This window comes from Aythya ferina, assembly GCF_964211825.1.
Source record: "Aythya ferina genome assembly, chromosome: 19".
In the NCBI taxonomy this organism is placed as follows: domain Eukaryota; kingdom Metazoa; phylum Chordata; class Aves; order Anseriformes; family Anatidae; genus Aythya; species Aythya ferina.
The window spans coordinates 13,074,796-13,093,494 of NC_140309.1; the positions used below are offsets into that span (position 1 = coordinate 13,074,796).

General features: G+C 40.2%; 3 protein-coding genes across 9 annotated transcripts in view; 2 read left to right on the forward strand and 1 right to left on the reverse strand.

The window, feature by feature from the left end:
• PITPNM3 (PITPNM family member 3) overlaps positions 1 to 6,948 on the forward strand; it is a 79,680-nt gene extending 72,732 nt beyond the window's left edge. For 4 of the 6 annotated variants that reach the window (XM_084493528.1, XM_084493524.1, XM_084493529.1 and 1 more), the window contains one exon: positions 254 to 6,948. In XM_084493528.1, coding sequence (XP_084349654.1) covers positions 254 to 562 — 309 coding nt within the window. In that variant the 3' untranslated portion in view covers positions 563 to 6,948. The remainder of the gene's footprint in view (positions 1 to 253) is intronic. The other 2 variants (XM_084493525.1, XM_084493526.1) reach the window with 2 other exon arrangements.
• On the reverse strand, positions 4,020 to 13,850 carry PIMREG (PICALM interacting mitotic regulator). 2 transcript variants are annotated; one of them, XM_084493535.1, is made up of 6 exons: positions 13,497 to 13,850; positions 12,980 to 13,298; positions 11,849 to 12,189; positions 10,654 to 10,749; positions 9,743 to 9,789; positions 8,196 to 8,324 (listed from the first exon to the last, which is right to left on the reverse strand). In XM_084493535.1, the coding sequence occupies exons 2-5, from the start codon at positions 13,268 to 13,270 to the stop codon at positions 9,759 to 9,761; spliced, it is 759 nt and encodes a 252-aa protein (XP_084349661.1). In that variant the 5' UTR covers positions 13,271 to 13,298; positions 13,497 to 13,850; the 3' UTR covers positions 8,196 to 8,324; positions 9,743 to 9,758. The 2 variants fall into 2 exon arrangements, with proteins under 2 accessions (XP_084349660.1, XP_084349661.1); XM_084493534.1 differs by lacking the exon at positions 9,743 to 9,789 and having other exon boundaries at positions 4,020 to 8,324.
• On the forward strand, positions 7,074 to 18,686 carry FBXO39 (F-box protein 39). The gene is made up of 4 exons (XM_084493532.1): positions 7,074 to 7,168; positions 15,453 to 16,680; positions 17,717 to 17,893; positions 18,531 to 18,686. The coding sequence occupies exons 2-4, from the start codon at positions 15,667 to 15,669 to the stop codon at positions 18,657 to 18,659; spliced, it is 1,320 nt and encodes a 439-aa protein (XP_084349658.1). The 5' UTR covers positions 7,074 to 7,168; positions 15,453 to 15,666; the 3' UTR covers positions 18,660 to 18,686.
• Positions 18,687 to 18,699: the final 13 nt, after the last annotated feature.

Consider the following 18,699-nt stretch of genomic DNA (forward strand, 5'->3'; position numbering starts at 1 on the left):
CTCAGATGAGGCATTTTCTGGCTGAGTGAATCATAAAGAGAATTGAATGGTCACAGGTTGTACTTGCAAGTACATGTGTTGCATATTGCTGAACAACAAAATGGAACAATTCACTGAAATTAAAAAGGAGAGGAGACATATTAAGTCTTTTATTTATATATAACTAAATTGCCAAAGATAGGAACTGAACTCCTCATAGAGCTCATAGGTTGAGGCAGCAGTAATTTGTCACTCTCTTTCCTTCCTGTTTCAGTTCCTCAGTGAGGGTTATGCAGCCCACTTGGCCTCACTGGAGTTCAGTCTTCATTCACGACCCAAAAAGAACAACTCTCGGATGATCTTGAGAAAAGGCAGCTTTGGCCTTCACTCCCAACCTGAGTTTTTGCGCAAGAGAAACCATCTCCGCAGGACTATGTCTGTGCAGCAGCCTGACCCACCTTCTTCAAACCCCAAACCAGAGCGTGCCCAGAGCCAGCCCGAATCAGACAAAGATCATGACAGACATTTGCCCTCCATTGCTTGGGTTAGAGGTGGAGTTCACAAGTTTGAATCTGTCCCCTAGGAAGCCGGGGTATGTTGATCTTGGATGCCACCCCCTTAAACTTGTAATCATGCCTCAAAGATAATATTTAGGCAGCTTCCAACTAGAAAATGTAGAGAGGAACCTGTACCTCGGAGTTGTTCCTGCTCTAGAAAATGCCTTCTTATACCAACCAGGGAACTTGCAGTTTGTTCCTCTTGACATGTTTATTGGGAAATTTTAAAACAATCTAAAACTATCACAAGTGCTTAAAACATCAAAGCAACAGGAAAAAAAATTATCTTTGGTTATTTTGTACAATAGATACAATAAAATGTGCAATAAGAGAAAAAGCTGCAACAAGCTGTTTTTTATTCAAAAGAAGGATTGTGGTAGCAGCTGACTAGCTGCACCCAAAGCAGTATAAACATTAGGTCCCATAGGTTACAGGGAAAGTTTGCACTTTAAACATTAGTTTTATCTGCTGCCACTTCACTTTCGATAAAGAGATACATTTGCAAGGAAAGAGGAAGAGGGAATACAATAATGGGTAATCAGAATTTGTACAGCAAGATGCTTGTTGGGTGCCTTTAACCCAAGATATCCTTTCAGCTTACATTATTGGTCAACAGACTCAGATATAGGCACTCATGTTGTCTGAAGTGCTGTACATCAAGTAATTTGGAGAACTCCACCTATGAACCAAAGCATAAATGCTTCGTGTTAGAAATAAATGTCTCTGCCACGGTTTGAAGTAGTTAGTGTTGCTGTGTACAAAGTGCTGTGCAAGTGTACAAAAATCACATTGTTTTGTTGAACTTGGTGACTGTGCAAAATGTATTAACTACTGTGAGCAAGGAGATGTCTCTAACCATCTAAGTCTGAAACAGATCCTAAGATGGTAACCTAAAGGGAACTTTTTTATTAAGGGATCTGCAAACTTCAGAGCAATCAATTTTTCCATTATTTTAACTAGAAACTTTAAGCTGGAGGAGGAAAAAGTGATAAATGCTAATGGAATTCCTGGGAGTAAATTATTTACCTTCTCATGCTTTACAGCAACTACTGTGCTAAGACAATCTGTAGCAGTCAGAATTACAGCCTATGAGCTTCAAAGAATGGAGACGACAAATTACAGGTGCCAAGTAGACATTTTCCTACTGATTTAAATTTATCTCGGATCTCTCAATTAACGTATTAAAAGTAAAAATGTGTGAAGTTTTCTCTAGGTGATAATATTTCTAAACTAAACATTTTAATTAGTTTAACGTAGCTGCAGTTTGCAGCTTCTTTATGCAAATATTTCCACCAAACTATAAATTCACCAAGCGAACTTCCATGATAGAACTGATGCATGTTTCAAAACCTGCAACGAAGTTGCTAGTGCACAATTATTTTTTTTTTCTTCAAAAATTAAAACTCCAGACTGTTGACCCTGAGAAAACTGGAAGTCAGTAGGGGGATTTGGTTTCTCCCCAGCACATGCACTTTTGTGGAGTTGCAGGTTGTCATCCCCACCCTTTTACTTTCAGGTTTTCCTAATCTATAGCTGGAACAGAAAGAAGTCTGTTGATTAATGATTTCAAAGTCACTGTGTAAAACAATAAAGGAATGCAATAGAAAAGTATTCTGATGGTGCAGAAGGAAACCCAGTAACTTCCTGTTAACATAAAAGTTTCAGTGTGTTTTTTGAAGGGCCTAGTAATGTGGCTTTTGTCCTAAAAGGCAGCAAAATAGCTTATAAATGAAAGTTGGGGGTTTTGTTTGTGTCTGTCTTTCCTGGTTTTAAGCTTATCACTTACCAAGATTGTCAGTTACCTATTTCAAACTTCCTGAAAGATTTCTGGCACATCAGAAAGTTGTTCTTTTATAATGCTTCATTTAAGGGAAGGAGTAATCTTTGCTGAAGATTTAGGAAAGCTATGAGAAGTTTGGTAGCTCACATTCATTAGGTAACTGCAATACAAGGGCTGGGGTTGTTTTGCTCTGTTGGCAAGTCAGCCAGCTACAAAAGCTAAATGAAAGATCTCCAGAAACTACACTGAAGCAGTCTTTAGGTTTACAAATGCTTTCCCAGTAGTGTCACACTTAGCTCTTTAACCCAAATTTAGAGTAGTTTTCAGTGTTCTTTCTTTACCCAATGTGTCTTTTATTTACTGATCGTTGTCCATTTCGTTTCCTGTCCTATGCAGCTAGGAGGAGATTGCACAAGCTAACACCAAACAGCAGGCTCCATGTCCCTCCAGTCAGTTCAGTGCTATCATAGGTACCAGAGCTGACAAGATGTTAGAGCAGTGAAGGCTACTTATCATAATGATGATAAGTACTCAATACTCCTTCCTGCTGCTGGTCTAGGAAACAAAAAAAATCACGTAGTAAAGAAAGATGCATGTATCTTTATATCTGTGCTCCCTTCCTATGAAATGTATCTTGCTCTAACAGGGACCAACAAAAGAGATTTCCTGAGTACATCCTCTGAAAAGACCAGCCACAGTAGCTAAGTCTCTGAACAGTAAATAATTGATACTGCAGAGCAGTCTTTGTTTATTAGTCCCACGGGACTGCCTTCTTTTTTCATATTGCACAATGACTGACAGAAAGTTTTGGCTCTTGCCAGGGCAAGACAACAGAATATAGTTATTGCACACATGCTCCTGGTTGTTGTTTTTATTTTAAATAGGTGAGGGAGGGAATCCAAAGATGGTGGCAATCACAAGACAAATTTGAAACTTACATAAGGGACCTAGAGGCAACATTGACTGCAAAATTTGAAGTTATTGTTTAAAAGAACTGGGTGTTGGGTAGCATGTCTTCTCAGAGGAAGAACTGTGCCCGTTCTAGAGTTCAAAGCTAATGTTGCTTTAGTTGTCTACCTCTACCAGCCGGAGACTCCAATACCTATTTTTTGATTTAAGTTGCTAAGACCCACTTCCTTTCAAAAAGGAGATCTGTGTGTAATTCTGTGATTGTCTTTAAGGGACTTAGGATTCTGAGCACAAGGTTAGGGAAATCTCCTAGGTTACTGAAGTTTGTTTTACTATTGCTAACACAATGGCATGTTGCAGGGAACCATGTCCTGAAAGCTCTCTCTCACTTTGTGTATTTCTGTTAATTTCTGGGTCACATTTACAGTAGTCATTATGTTGGCTTCTCATAAGAATATTATGAACTAAAAGTAGTAAAACAAATGCTATTGTATGCTTGATTTAGTGGTAACAATTTCATAGTCTGTACACATCATACTGAAATTAAGCTGAAAATATTTTCCCTAACTTCATTTCCTACAAGGGTTTATGTTGCCCTTGCATAATACCAACTCTACTTATTGCTCAGGGAGAGAGTGGTTTATCTCCTGAACACATGCCTCCAACTGAGCACTTTGGTGAACAATGATACAGGCATCAGTTTGAAAGTTAAGACTTCATGCTAATTAGTAACTGAGCTTGAGACATCAGATGCAATTGTTTTGAAAGCACTAACCAGTTGCCACTAAAATGGCACAAAACCTCTGTTGGAGATGGGACTATGGAAGATATTTTTGTGATTTACTAGGTTGGTTTAACAAATACTGTGTTGCCATGGCTGGAGACCTCAAGTACTTCAGAACACTAGTTCCACTCCTCCCCACCCCCTCCTTCTTTTCCCCCCAGTCATTAGAAGCACTAGTTCTACAGCATAACTTTTCAATGTTTTCTCTTGAAACACTGCCTTCTGATCAGTCTTAGTTTAATATTTTGTCCACATGAAACTGCATGCAACAGTTCATTGGCATTCCCTTTGCAATTGGCCTTCAGTTTCACTTCCGCTTTCACAGAGGGATTATCAGTCCTCTTCAGCAGGCCATTCACTGAGATTAAATTTGAACCTGCAGTCCTTTTTTATTTTCTGATTACTGAGCCTCATTGCTGCATTCTCTGTAGTCAGTACTTTCTTAAACTTTATAGGCTAAGTGTTGAGGCATACACAGAAGGTAAATGTTCAGAGAAGCTGTGGGTATTATGGGTGGCCAAGGAACACAAGTTACACCCATCAGTAGTCTTCAACACATACAGTGCCTCCAGTATATTACAGAGAAGCACATAAACCTTTGATCAACTTAGTGGAAGAGGCAGAAGCGAAACATAAAACAAAAAGCTGGTATTCCATTTATTCAATTGGGTTCTGAAGCAGCAGTACAAGTCAGCCCTGTTCATATATATCTATAGCCCATAGTTCTTTGCCCTGTTCATACATATCCATTTTTAAATTACTGTATTCTGGGGGGGGAAGAAAAAAAAAAAAAAAAAAAAGAAAGCTGTGATTAATAGCAGTTTTAGACTTACCTGAGATATTGTGAAAACAAAACTTCACACTGTGGTGTATTTTGTATGTATGTAGCTATTGACAGCCAACCTAAGTGAAGTTCTGCTTTCAAAGCAAATTTGTAAGCTCTTTTTTTTTTTTTTTTTTTAAACAATGGCTGTTTATTCAATTAAAAAAATGTATCTGAGTACACTGGTGCGCTTCAAACAGAATCTTGCTTGACTAAAGTATGCCTATTTAGTTTTGTGGCATGGTTTATATCTATTTCTGCATAAAATTTTGTTAAGTGTAAAATTGACATGGCATTAACTATTCCTCTTGTTCCTTGGGGTTCATGAAAGCTGCCATTTTGATTTGTTTGGAGGAATATAGTCTTAATTCTTACAGATTGCTTCTCCTGAGCCTCTACTACTTAGGGAAGTCATTTCTAAACAGAGGTAAAACTTTTCACTGCTTATGTAGAAGAGCAGCTACAAGTAAACCACAGAGAAAGACATTTGACGCACCTTAATCTAATATTAAAATCCAGTGACATTTATCTTGAAGGTCCACCATTCTGCAAAATATCCTGTTTGCCTTTCTTAGTGAACAAGTTGTCCTATTTACACATTACAGGCTTTAGGCCAGAGAATGGCTATGAATGTAAGCAAATACACAATAGTTATTTCACGTATTTCACATGTATTTCATGTATTTCACAGCATAAATTTAGAAAGAAAAAGTGAAATTTGTCCTTTTGTATTGTTTAATTTCTTATATTTGGTAAAAACATTAAGCATTTTTTATTATACCTGAAAACAACAGGTATTTTTAGCTTTAGAAATTTGTAACTGCAACAATTGTTACTGAGCTTTTGAGGGAAAACTGATTTTCCCCATTTTTTTCCCCTTTCGCAACAAAGGTAAGTATGTTATGAAAGTGCTAGACAGTTCAAGTGTGGGCCATTTTATAATTTGTTTTAATAATGAAGCGATTATACAATATAGTTTCAATTTTTTCTGATTAGAACTTGAAATGTGGGATCTAAAATCAGGACTTCTGCGTTGAATTGTTCATTTCAGGCACACAGGGGAGAAAGTTGCATTCTTCATCCTCATCTGGAGCTGTCTCAGGATAGAAGTCTCTAAACACAAAAATTTCCAACTTACCTCCTCAGCTTCTGTAAGAGCAATGATTCCTCCTTGTCTTTGTTCATAGTTTCAGCAGAAATTGTAGTTCTCACAAGGTAATTTCACTTCAGTGCTGTTTAATCACTCAAGTGTAACTATAGGTTTCTACTAATGATCCTAAATTCAGTCCCCCATTAAAAAAAAAAAAAGGCAATAATACATTTTTCTGGATGAAAAGAGCTCCTTTTTTTTCAGAACTAGGAAAGGGCCTGGACCAGCTAGAATCCTGTGCCATGGACTCTGGAATTGAATGTCAGGTGTTGGTATTTCTCTTTCCCTCATTTTATACCAAGTCCAAGGTAAGGGGTTGATAGTTTATCCTCTATTTGTATTTATCCCAGTAAGCTACCTTTGAAACTGGCTATCATTGTCTGGGGAGTGTGGAGGTGGTGGAAATACAAAACAACTCTGGCAGATAAGTTCCTATTTGTAAAATTGTACAGAACTTAGGGGGGAGAGGGAGGGCACAGAATAGAGAGGCAAGATTACCATGACCTGCTGGGATATGGGGTACCAGAGATCATAACACTAAACCATAATTTAAAAATCACAACTTCTATGGACAAAGTTATTCTGCGAGGACTGATGTAGGACCCAGAATGGCAGGCTTCTCACAGAACCCCAAGCCTTCTGTATAAACTTTTCTATTTGTGGGGAAGGGAAAGAGGCAGTCCTCTTATAACTGAATTCCTAAAAGGAAAAAAAGTTGTACATGTTCTTTCAGTCTAGTTTTATGAAGCATTTACTTTCAGATATTATTTGTCAGTAAGAAGGTTCAATCTGGTGACAAATGTTTATATTTCTTATGGCTGCCTTGTAAAGATTCAAAAATGCACAATAATGAATTTCTTAATATGAAATAAGGAGTAAGATTTCTACAACTGGTATAGATTTTGATGTGTGTTGGTTTTTAAAATCTTATATTAGCCACTAAAATAAAACCTTCCTTGTCTTTAAGCCAGTAGTGTCCCAGACTGTTTTTATTCGTGGTGGTAGTATAGAAACTGTTTAATATTTTTGACTATCTGAAACAAAGACATAGATCTCTGAACAGACGTCAACCTGTGACCTTCAATCCTCCTTTTTGAAAAGAATACAAGAGATTTCAATAATGAGACACGATCCTTGTGGAAGCTTTATACAAGGAGTTTCAGTACATGCAAGGAATAACTTCAAGGTACTGTTCCATACGGGAAGTTTTTTGTTGTTGTTTTATTTAAAAGCACAAAAACAAACCAAAACCTACTTCAGAAAAATCACACAATCTAAAGCTCACACCAGTCATATGACAGCCTAGATGTCTGGGATGTTTACAGGCTTTATTAACTGTTTCAATATTTTATAAGTTTAGTTTGACAGGAGAACAGGAAAGTGGGAACAAGTTTAAAAATCAGTAATTACACATAAATCAGAATTGAACATGAGTGCTTCTCATATTTATATTTAATACTGTTAAAACTTAGGCTGTTCAAGTTTTACCAAATTATATGTGCATCTTAAAAGTGATTGTAGATAAAAGTTTACCAACTCAATCTTTTGTCTGAAGGTACATCTTAGAGTGAAAGTAATTCCAAAAGACTGCACAAAACTCCTACCGTAGAAAACAGCACTGGTGTTGAATTCTAGAAGCTTGAGAAATCTTTGCTTTAGTATGAAAGACAAAAGTTGGGCTAACCTAACAGCAGTCCTTAGGCTGTGTGTTGAAATCCTAATGTGGCTCCACTGTTGTGGCTTGAGTGACTCCAAGGAAACCTGTTGCCTTGGAATGCCATTTGTGGTCAGAACTCAAGCAATTATTGTTTCTTTAACTTCCAGTTAAACATGATGCTTAGCTTTTAGTTTGTTAGTATTTAAAGAAAAAAAAAAGTTTTGAAAAGATCACTACTTTTAGTATATTATAAATCTGTGACCCTTGCTCTGACCATGGTCAGTGCAACATATGTTTCAAAGTACTTAGTGCCTATGAAAGCCACTTTCAGGATGGTCCCTTATCTTAGTAAGAGATAATACATTGTGGTACAAATTTCATTTGACTTTAGAAGAGAAAGCAAGGGAATGGAAGTCCCAAGCTGCTTTGTTAAAAAAGATTTTTAAAATGTAGTTGCTTAATCAAAGTTACGTTCAAAGCATACAGTACAGTCTCTCAGGTCCTAATCAAAGTCTTCCTTTAGATATACTCAAACCAACACTACTTATAGCCATCTCTGTCCAGGTACAAACTGCTCAACAGTTTCTTTGCTTGCCTTCTGATAGCCTGAGAAAATTTCTGAGATCGATGTACAGACTGCAAGTTTTGTGCCATTAGACAGTAGTAGATTGATACCGCATGCTGCCTGCAGAAGAACAAGACTACTGTTAGTAGCTTGAAGTCTACAAGGTTAAGTAACAGGTTGTTACACAAATTGCTGGAAAAATGGCAACAAAGGACAAGATCTGAGAGCAAGGAGGGAGCTGGTCTGGACCTGTGTACTTCCATTGAACACTTCTGAAAACTAGCAAGAAAATACTTAGTTACCTTCAATGAGCATAAATGGCAGTACAAAAATGAAGTATGGCAATACTTTAACTAGCAACAAGAGCATTTCTTGTGATATAATGTAATTCATTAAAACAGATACATCTGAGCAATGCATGGAGCTGGCAACCATCATCAGTTTGAGAACAAAGGCTTGTTTCATTATGGAAAAGATTAAATGGAAGCTATAATAAAGTAATTCATGGCAACTGAATACTGCAAGAGAAGGTAATGCGCTAGAGTGAGTGTAAGCATACCTCCAAAAAAAATGTATTTCACAACTATTCCAAATGGGGATCCTACAAACAAGCAAGTGCTGGAGCACATTGTATGCATCTACATGGGCAGAACTGGACCAAATCACTCTGAGGAAGCAGTACACATAGCTGTTGGAAGCTTCAAGCAAGCATTTGAAACTGCTCCCAGGTAGCAGAGAGTTGTATTTTACCTTTTTTTTTTTTCTTTTCCCTAAGTTACAGAAATCAAGTTCTTACACCTTTGTTGCAAGAATAGGAACTAGTATTCATGATACAACTTTCCCTTTAAACAGAAAGAATAGTTCAGATGTTAACAGGTGAAGATATTAATGTCATAACACAGATCACAGTGAAGGTTATCAAGGCTCTTATGACATTCTCATAGCAAACCTGGTAATGGTTCAATGAGTTGATACTAGAAGGTGATTTTCAGAAACACAAAGCAAAGAATTCATGTTCCCATCCACTTAGGTGCAATTGTGTTTAATAAGAATGCCAGCAACACAGGTATCATCTACTGTTTTTGTCACAGCATCATGTTAACCGCTAGTACAATGCTAGGGATGGAAAATAAAGGCTGTAAAATTAGCTCAGGGTAATACATGTAGTTTGTTCTGTCATGCTTTGTGATCTCTGTTATTAATCAGTAAGAACTGAGATCAAATGACAAAGACATTAGTACTAGTAGTTTTCTGATCTGGGGTGAAAAAAGCTGCTGTTTGCATAGAAGCCCAGTTTATGGTTCATCGCAAAGACGCAAGGTTTCACTAATCTTCAATACAGAGGCTGCTTCACATCTGCACAATGATCTGCTGTAGCAGAGAATGCCACAGTGAATATGAGGGAAAGAACCCTTTGGTTCCACACAGTAAGATTTTAAGAAAACTTTGAGTTAATATGTCTGTCCCTCTCCAAACAGCAGTTTTTCTCCTCACAGGTGCATGCAGGTATAGTCAAAGTAAGCGAACAACTACTTTACCTGGTTGATACTATCTTCAGTTACAAATGAGAGAAACTGTCATATCACTAACAGATGGGAGAATATTAGGAGTGAGATTTAGTAAATTTTCAATGTATATTATCATTAGCTTTTACAGGAGTAAACCTATCGCTATCTAAAAATGATGCCATTGGTAGAAGTTGGATTTTTGGAATTGTGCAGGATTTTATCTCTTGCCTTTATCTCTTTGTAGATAAAAGTAGTTAATGCTAAGCCTTCGCTAGAAGATCAAAGTACCTTGACTTTTAATTACTGAATGCCTGACATCAAGTGTTCTAAGAGAGAAAGGGGAGAAGGGGGTTTAGGGAACTGTTCTGTGTTGAAATTCCTGACCTTTAGTTTTTACTGACTGAATAGGCCTACTTCAGCATGACATAACCTTTACAAACACCTACCACCTCATGGGTTAACCAAGATTTTGTACAAGAGGCTTCTGCATCCTCTAAATTTTGAGGTATGGTTCAAATTGGCTATTTGTAAACATAAGTATATAACAAAAGCTTTTTTCTTATAAATGTGCATGCACCAATGATAGCTAAGTGTCTGTGCAATGGTTTGGAGTTTGTTTTCTTGGCATGTCTGGGTTGACAGCTCTTTTAGACAGAGGTAGCAGGATACTGTTCTCATACAAAGTAAAAGTTAGGCTCTGACTGGGAGAAATCAGAGTTCTACAGCAAGAAGACAGGGTGACTGTCTGTCAGGTTTTAGAAGCTGCAAGTTCAACTACTGATTGAATCTGCACAAGCGTCATGAAGAAAAAATGGCTCTATGTTACAACTGAGAAAGTTCTGCAGCTCTTCCTCCTCCTGAGTTACAGCAATCACTTGGCCTAATGTTCAAGTGGAAGATGGCCTATTGCTAAGAGTTGGGGTATTGTTGGCAGTATTTACCTCTCCTCTTGTACAATACCATCATCAAGTGCCTGAGAGAGGTGCTTCAGTCGTCGAATCCCTGAGGAGACCAGTTCCAACTCACACTCAAACTCTCTGCAAAAAGGATGTTTATTACTAGAGATGAAACAGGCAGACTGACTAGGTGACACTGCACAAGCCTCTATCCCTGCAGTAAAAACTCAAGTTACTGAGAGAAGTTTGGGCCTGTAATAATTATGTTCTTAATTCTACTGACCAACTGCTTCACATCTCCATTCATCCTATACATAGCTATCCTCCAGTTCAGTGACTGGTCTCAGGTTCTTGAGGTTTAGACAGCTTCTAGCTTTTGACATTTCTCACATGACTTTGACCGAGACAAAAGCATACCTGGTACATTATAAAATACTACCTTAGCTCACAACCCTTTCTCTAGTTTAGTGACACGGTTCAATGGTAGACTTGGCAGTGCTAGGTTAAAGATTGAACTAGATGACCTTAGAGGTCTTTTCCAACCTGAATTAGATCACAGAATCACAGAATTTCTAGGTTGGAAGAGACCTCAAGATCATCGAGTCCAACCTCTGACCTAACGCTAACAGTCCCCACTAAACCATTTCCCTAAGCTCTACATCTAAACGTCTTTTGAAGACTTCCAGGGATGGTGACTCTACCACTTCCCTGGGCAGCCTGTTCCAATAATAGATGATTCTATTATTCTAATTTCTGTTAAATCTTTGAGGCAAGAGGAATCTCTCTACTCTGTACGAAGAGGTTGGCATAGGCAGAACTCTTTCAGGTATCTCTGCAATAAAAATAGCTCTATCTTGCTAATGCTGCTAAGTAGAAGATGTGTTGAGAGCTTCTTTACCAGAAAAAGAACAGCAGAGTTCAGGTATATTCCTAGAGTCAGATGTGGTTTGGTGCTGAGAAACATGCTGTAAACTTTCTAATCCAATGGGAGAGTGATTAAAAAGGAAGCTCTTTCTTGCCACGGCACAAAATGAACATTCATGGTTCAGCTTTATGCAGTGCTCAGCCCCTTTCTATTCAGCAACTTGTAACTACTACTTTCCTAACTGTCCTAAGAGCATACCATTTCAGTGGGATAGGATAACAACCTTCATGCCTTGCCATTCATTTTACAAGATACTCTAATCACAGTAACAAAAAAAAGCGGTAAGGTTTACACAAAAAAAAAAAAGTGTCTTACGTCATTCTGCTGGCACGAGCAGGTGATGAATAAGGGCTCTTAAGTGCTGCTGCTCTTCTTGATCTCCGGAGTGGGACAGCATCTTCACCGTGCCAGGATGGGAAACCCCTCCATTCTCTGTGTTCTGACACCCTTGTTGGCCCAAGCAAGGCTCTTTTGCTGGATTCTGGGGTGCTCATGGAACTGGCTGCTGGAGTAACACTATTCTTGTTATGGCAAGGGGTTTGAGGCATAGTACTTCTTTTCTTGGAAGAACTGGTCACATGGCTTCTCCTACCCACAGATTCATCCGGAAAGGCCACAATTGACTGTATTGGGTTTTGGTGAGTCTTCTGTATTTTCTGAAATGTGCATTAGATAGACATGTTAAGCTAAATGAAATCTAGAGTTTGGAAACAGAAAGATAAGGAACATCTGAGCTGAATCCCTAGTTTTCATTCTCATATCAGGTTTACCCATTTGGGTTCAAGGAATCATTTGCTCCCCTAATCCTTGGAACCTGACAAGGACTTCAGCAGGCATTGGAAGAAAGTGCCTGCTGCTTTTGTGCAGGAAAGAGACAGGCTCTCTGATACAAAATTAATATGCCTAGAGTCTGCCTCCAACAGGAAGAGCAGTGCAAACTTTAGGTTGCTATGATGCTACCACCTACTGGCTTTTGTCAGTCCAAATTTAGATTGACTGTTATGAAGGACATGCTAATAAATAGCACAGGTGCAGGAAAGATCTCTATCTGTATTTATATGTCTAAAGCTACGCATTTCACAGAAACAATCATTTGCAAGCAATGGCAGTCTCTACCCACCTTCTTCCTCATGAAGGCTGCTCTGTCATACATGATGAAATACAGTAGGGGAAAGGGGCTTTATTAAATGATGTCTTATGTTTATTCTTTTCACCTTCCTCCCTGTTCTGCCAGAACCATAATTTTTCTGGATAATAAAGGCAAGGATTATCTAGCAAGGATAACATTCTACTAATGAGTAGCTATGAGCCAACCACTGTGTTGTACAATACATAGAATAAACATTCTGGAATACATTATACTTTACATCAGAGTCCAGTAATCTTGGAACTGAAGTTGAAGCACAAAATAAACTCTACCTACTCTCCAGTGCAAAGGCAAAGTACCTGGGACACCATTCCAAAAGCATTTCTTGCTGTTCTTGTAATACTCCGGAGAGTTTGGCACTTTGCTCTTGCTTCCATACTTTCCCAAGTTGGGGTCTCATGGAAATTCAGCTCTACCTGTTTTAAAGGTATTCGCTTCCTTAGAGACATACGGATGGTATTGAGAGAACTCAAAGAAGCCTTTCTCTTGAATTTGTCTGGTACAGGGCTGTCATTTTCATCAAAGTCAGCTAGGAGCTGGTGTTTCTGCCAGCCCATTGTTGCCTTGACATTTTTGAGCACAGATACCATCTCGGTCCAAGTCTTGATCGATTTATTTCTGAAACGATCAGAATACAAACAAAAATTAGAGCAAAGTGCATCAGTATGGAAAAGGAGAGATTGGATATCACACACTGCGTTTCCAAGGACATCAGTCCTGGCAAGCCGCGAGCCGCAAGCACATCAGGTGGAACGCGATTTAACTGAAAGTTTCTCGATGCCTCACGCAGACTAAGGTCCCACATTCATAGCTTACCGGGTTCCTTTCAGGTAAACTGCCGCTTGCTACGGATTATTTCACCTCGGAAAGCCCTGCACAGGCGGGATACCGGGAAGGGAGCAGCTGCTGCCCAAGGGTTGAGTCCTCTGAAGCCCGCGGCAGCTGAGGCGGCGAGCCCCGGCGACGCGGTTACTTCACGCGCAGGAGACGTTGAAAACCACGGCCGCGAAAGACGGCAGCGGCGATACAAAGGCTGGGGGAGAGCAGGGTCAAGCCCTGCACGGCCTCCTCCTCGTACGGCAGGGGACGCGGCCCGCGACAGGGCCTGCACCGACCGGGACCACGCCCGAGCCGCCCGCCACCGCCACAGCCGCCGCCGCCGCTGCGTTCAAATCCCGCCCCGCCCCCCTGCGTTCCGGATTGGCCGGCGCAGCCGCGCGCGCGCTTCCATTGGCTGAGCGCGGAGGCCGTTAGACGCGCGGCCACCGCCCAGGGTGGGTCGGGGAGCTGCGGGAGCGGAGCGTGACGTGACGTGACGCGACCGCTTCTGTTATTGCTGATAATTACAAGAGAAGTCTTGGAAGGCTGCGTTTGTTGCTGTTGTTGTTGGTTTTGTTGTTGTTTTGCCCCATGGGCTTCTTTCATAGCTGGAGAAGACAGAGCTGGTGGAATTACAGCGTTGTGCTGCAAACTGCTGGGGGGCCCTGTAGCAAATCAGGCAGCAACGAAAGGCCGAGTGCTGCCAATGTCATTAGTTTTGTTTTGCATCCTACCCCAGAGGAAAGCAAGTAACGCATTGATCTTCAAAACACTTGTACCTGAAAAAAACGCTCTTGGAAAGAGCTGACTGCTAGCGACACCTTGCCCTGCCAGAGCCACATCTGGCTTGCCCATTGACATTGCAGGATGCCTTGCAAGTCAGGCCAGAGGCTTGTAAGCGTACTTTCTAGGAGTTGCAAAGCACTACAGTTTTAAAATTTCCACATGACAGCATTTGTACCCTTTTGTATTCATAAACTTTAATGTGGGCAAGTGCATCCCAAGAAATAGTCCATTGTTAATAGAAATGTATTTCTGTGTATTACAGCCATATATGCTAGATTTGGTAGAACCAAATGGTAAACTGATCTGTAAAAGGCCTCATGAAAACAAGCACCTAACAGATCCGTGGGACTTAATTTGTATTTTACAGATGATGTTTGTGATTAGTAAATAAAAAGATAGATATGAAATGCATTATTTTCCTTCTTGGCTTTTTATTGTCTTTTCCTGAGATGATGAAACAAGTCTGCTTATCTTTTTCATTCTCTTTACCTCAGCCCAACTAACTTGTTTCAAGTTGGCTTTCTTTGCTGTTTGCCCTAGCATGGCTCCAGTTGTTGTGACATCACAAAAGTTACTTCTTTGCTTGATAGCAATGACCAAACTTTGGGGAGGGGGCGGTGAAGAGGGAGGTAGAGAAAACAAGTCATGAACTCAGGAGGGCGACTATCCGTCAGAGCTGGAAAGGTGCTCAGGGAGCTGGACAGAGTCCAGTCTTGAGAGTGGAACAGGTAACATCTTGCATCATGTTTGTTTCCTTGTGTTTTATTACTACGCAGTTGGACTCCTGACTCACCAGCCTTCCAGTCCACTGGGCCAAAATGTCTCAACAGCCTGTTTGACCAAGCGATAGAGTAGCTTACAGTGCTTATTACTCTCAAGAGGGATTGTACCTTCATCTAAGACATGGCGCTACTTTCAATTGTCCTGAAACAGTATTCAAGGGGCTAAGGACAGGCATGTGCAGTATCTTTGCACAGACAGTACTGCTCATCTCTGTACAGCCCAGAATGCTGGACACATTTCTACACTAGGTATCAGGCCCCAAAACATTATCAATTGCAATGACTGTTATCATACCATTTCCCTGTTTAGCTAGACTAGAGGCCGAAAAGTTCAAAGATGAATCCCGTGATTGTTTTTTACTTATTTTTTTTTCTTTTGATTTAGGTTAGACCATCGTTTAGACATAAGAACTTACTTGATCCTGACAACTTGAGTACAGAAGCAAAGAAAAGACTATTGCTTTTGACTGTAAAGAAGCAAACTTTTAGCTGTTTGCTTGAAAGACCATCCTGTTGGGAATTACCGGAAATTTAGCCATAGCTTTCTTAATTTAAGCTTGGTTCAACAGTCAGAGGAGACGTGAAAAATTGTCTCCTCAATGGAGGATGACAGTGACTCTGAGCAGAGCTCCTGGGCTGATCTACCTGATGTCTGTCTGAGACATGTCTTCCACTGGTTAGGTGACAAGGATAGATCTCGGGCTGCCTTGGTCTGTAAAAAATGGAGTCAGGCCATGTACTCAGGATCCCTCTGGAGAACCAGAACCATCACATTCAGTGGTCAGCCATCAAGGGCACACACGTTTGAATTTAAAACTGCACTGTGGTATGTCAAGAAATTTGGCAAGTATTTGGAGCACCTTGAAATCAAGTTATTGTATCCTTACAATACTGTCATTACTCGAAAATTTCAAGCGACTATGAGAGGTCTTCTTTCACACTTGGGTAAATGTAACAGTCGCCTCATATCCCTGAGCATCAAGAACCTGGAATTAGACCGCTTGGTCTGGAAAAACATGGTCAGGGCTCAGTTTATCAAGAACTTAGGTACCTTCCTGAAAAGAATGAGCAAACAGCTTGATTATCTCAACTTAAAAGGAGCAAGAGTAACCTTGGAAGAAGGCTGTGGGCTTCTGAATTCTCTGAGCTGCTTGACTAATAAAAGCTTTATATCAGAAATCAATATCGAGGATTTCTTCAATCTCCACCTTTCTGTCTACAGCAGCACCTTGTTCCACCAAACCATGTCCAAGTTCCACAGCCTGGTTATCCTGACTTTTAATTATAATTGCATCTCTGATGAACTGCTGGACATCCTGCGGGAGCACAGTGCTCATTCCCTGCGCACCTTGAATATCAAATGTCATATCCACGACCCTCATGGGCAAGTCGTCTGGGGAATGTCATGGGCCAACTTGGCCAAGAGAGCCCCAAAACTGAACATCAACTTCTTCTTTGAAAGAGTTATGAAGCACGATCACTTAGCCAGAATCCTGCTAGTGGAAATCCCAGTCAGGAGCATCAGTTTACGGAGCTGCTATTTCAGTGATCCAGACTGGATAATGAGACCTACCCTCACCAACCTCCTCCCAGCCTACTGCCATGTGCTGCAGGTAAGGTGAGCAGTAGCGACAACTTAGAGCGGTACTGATAACTTATCCCAAAGGTAAGTAAAGTAATCATGTAGGCATTCTGCGTAACAACAGTCACCTATAGGAATTCCTGACCACTTCAGTTTTATTTTTATGGTATTTTTCAGGAGAATTATTCAGTGTTCCAGTGTTCCAGCTGTAGTCTAGTTTGGTACTACTATCAGTTTGGTAGTGTTTGGACAATGCTCTCAGACACGTAGCCTTTTTTTGGGGGGTGGTCCTTTGGGGACCCAGAAGTTGGACTCGATGATCATTGTGGGTTCCGTCCAAACCGGGAATTTATAATTCTATGATTAATTATCCTTCCCTAGTTACAATGTTTGTGATGCTGTTCTTCACTAATGGCAGGCTGGTGTCAGGTTGCCCTCATAAAATACCAAAACATCAAAACTACAGGTGATTGTAATGTCAGCTGTGAGCTAAAAGAACCTTTCAGGCAGAAAAGCATCATTTTTGTAGAAAAGCTCTTCTGCCAAAGCAATTTGTTATCATGGAGGTTGCATCACAAAAGGTGTAAATGACTTACCTGGTCCATGCATTCTTGAGGGAAGCACATGGCCTTACAACTAATGGTTATTGACAGCTTTCTTTAAGTTCTGTTGCATTGTAGAATTTTGCAATAAACACCAGTGATCTAGAAAGCTTTCTAGAAGTTGTCTTTGGATGTACTCTTTTACTCTGTTATCTTTGATCATTTCTGGTATGTGAAATAATACCACGGCGTGAGCTGTGGGTTGTCTAGAAGACACTAGAAGCCCACTAGAAGTTGCATGTCTCTTAGGATGGTACGTCATGCACAGTGGACCGCCATCTTAAGGGGAGAATGGAAATTAGCATTGCATATACTTCTGTCATAAAAAAGTGATTTTTTTGCTAGTGTCAAGGTTCAAAGTCGATCTGCTGGCAGTCACTTCTGTTAGCAAATTTGGGAAATCCAGTTGCTACTGCACTCACAAGCTTTTTTCGGTGGTACTAACAGTGTTCTTTCTTTTTCAAGAAATTAACACTTGAAGTAAACAATGACCATGAGGTGCTGGATGATGAGCTGCTACAGCTCATCTTATCATGCAGGAGGTTGTTTTTTCTGAAAGTCTGGGCATTTCTTAATGTCACCTTTATGGAGAGGGTGCTACATAATCGTGCAGAGAGGAGATGCTTTTTGACTACCATAAAGGTAAGACTTTGTGCTTCAAAACTCCTGTTACCTTCCTTCTTCTCTTCCCTGTTGAGAGGAATCTGTTGTCACTATATCCATATAAAGGTCACAGAAGGAAAAGTTAACGTAACTACCTTCCCTATATAATGCTAGTCTAGGGGTTCCCTCTGTTACCTCCCAGGTCAAGCTAGGGATTCTTAGTTACCTCGCAGGCCTGGTATTTGGATCTATGCTTAAACTGTAGAGTGTGGGTTGGCTCCTAGTAAACTGCAAAAATATGTAAACACATCTCACTGAATAGGGATGCTGTGTTGAACTGGGGCTAGACCACAAATGTAGCTGGTGTAAGCCATGCTGTCATGCTGCTTTGCCTGCTGGACTCTGAATTTAGTAGATTCTGTTAGAGCTGTGCAGATCCCACATATGCATTAGTCCTGGGGGAAAAGTACCCTTCCTCTTCCCAAAAAATTCTTTGGCAGGAGATGAGTCTTCACACAGTTTGGAGTAAAACCAGTAAAAACTTTAGGATTTAGCTCAAAAAAATTGGCTTCTCTAGATCCCTCAATAGTTGTAGAGGCTTCCTGTTGCCATGAACTTTAATGGGTTGAGACTGCTCCATGTATCTGAGACACATGACTGCCATTCATGCACACAGGTCAGGATTTACACAGCCCGACAAGAGACCAGTGAGGAGGATCGACTGTTGCGCGATATTTACAAGAAGTTCAAAAACCTGATTGACTCAGAGCTTAATTATTTTGTCATCACCTACCCAATGGTGTAAGCCACAGGGAGACCCAGAAAAACACCAGTTACATCTACAA

Bases quoted from the DNA above. Each gene is read 5' to 3' on its own strand.
- PIMREG (XM_084493534.1), bottom strand. From the start codon at position 13,270: ATGGTATCTGTGCTCAAAAATGTCAAGGCAACAATGGGCTGGCAGAAA. The intron at 12,190-12,979 runs GTACTTTGCCTT...TGCACATTTCAG, and splicing joins CTTTTGGAATGGTGTCCCAG to AAAATACAGAAGACTCACCA. The intron at 8,325-10,653 runs GTAAATACTGCC...GTTCTTCTGCAG, and splicing joins GGTATTGTACAAGAGGAGAG to GCAGCATGCGGTATCAATCT.
- FBXO39 (XM_084493532.1), top strand. From the start codon at position 15,667: ATGGAGGATGACAGTGACTCTGAGCAGAGCTCCTGGGCTGATCTACCT. The intron at 16,681-17,716 runs GTAAGGTGAGCA...TTCTTTTTCAAG, and splicing joins CCTACTGCCATGTGCTGCAG to AAATTAACACTTGAAGTAAA. The intron at 17,894-18,530 runs GTAAGACTTTGT...TCATGCACACAG, and splicing joins GCTTTTTGACTACCATAAAG to GTCAGGATTTACACAGCCCG.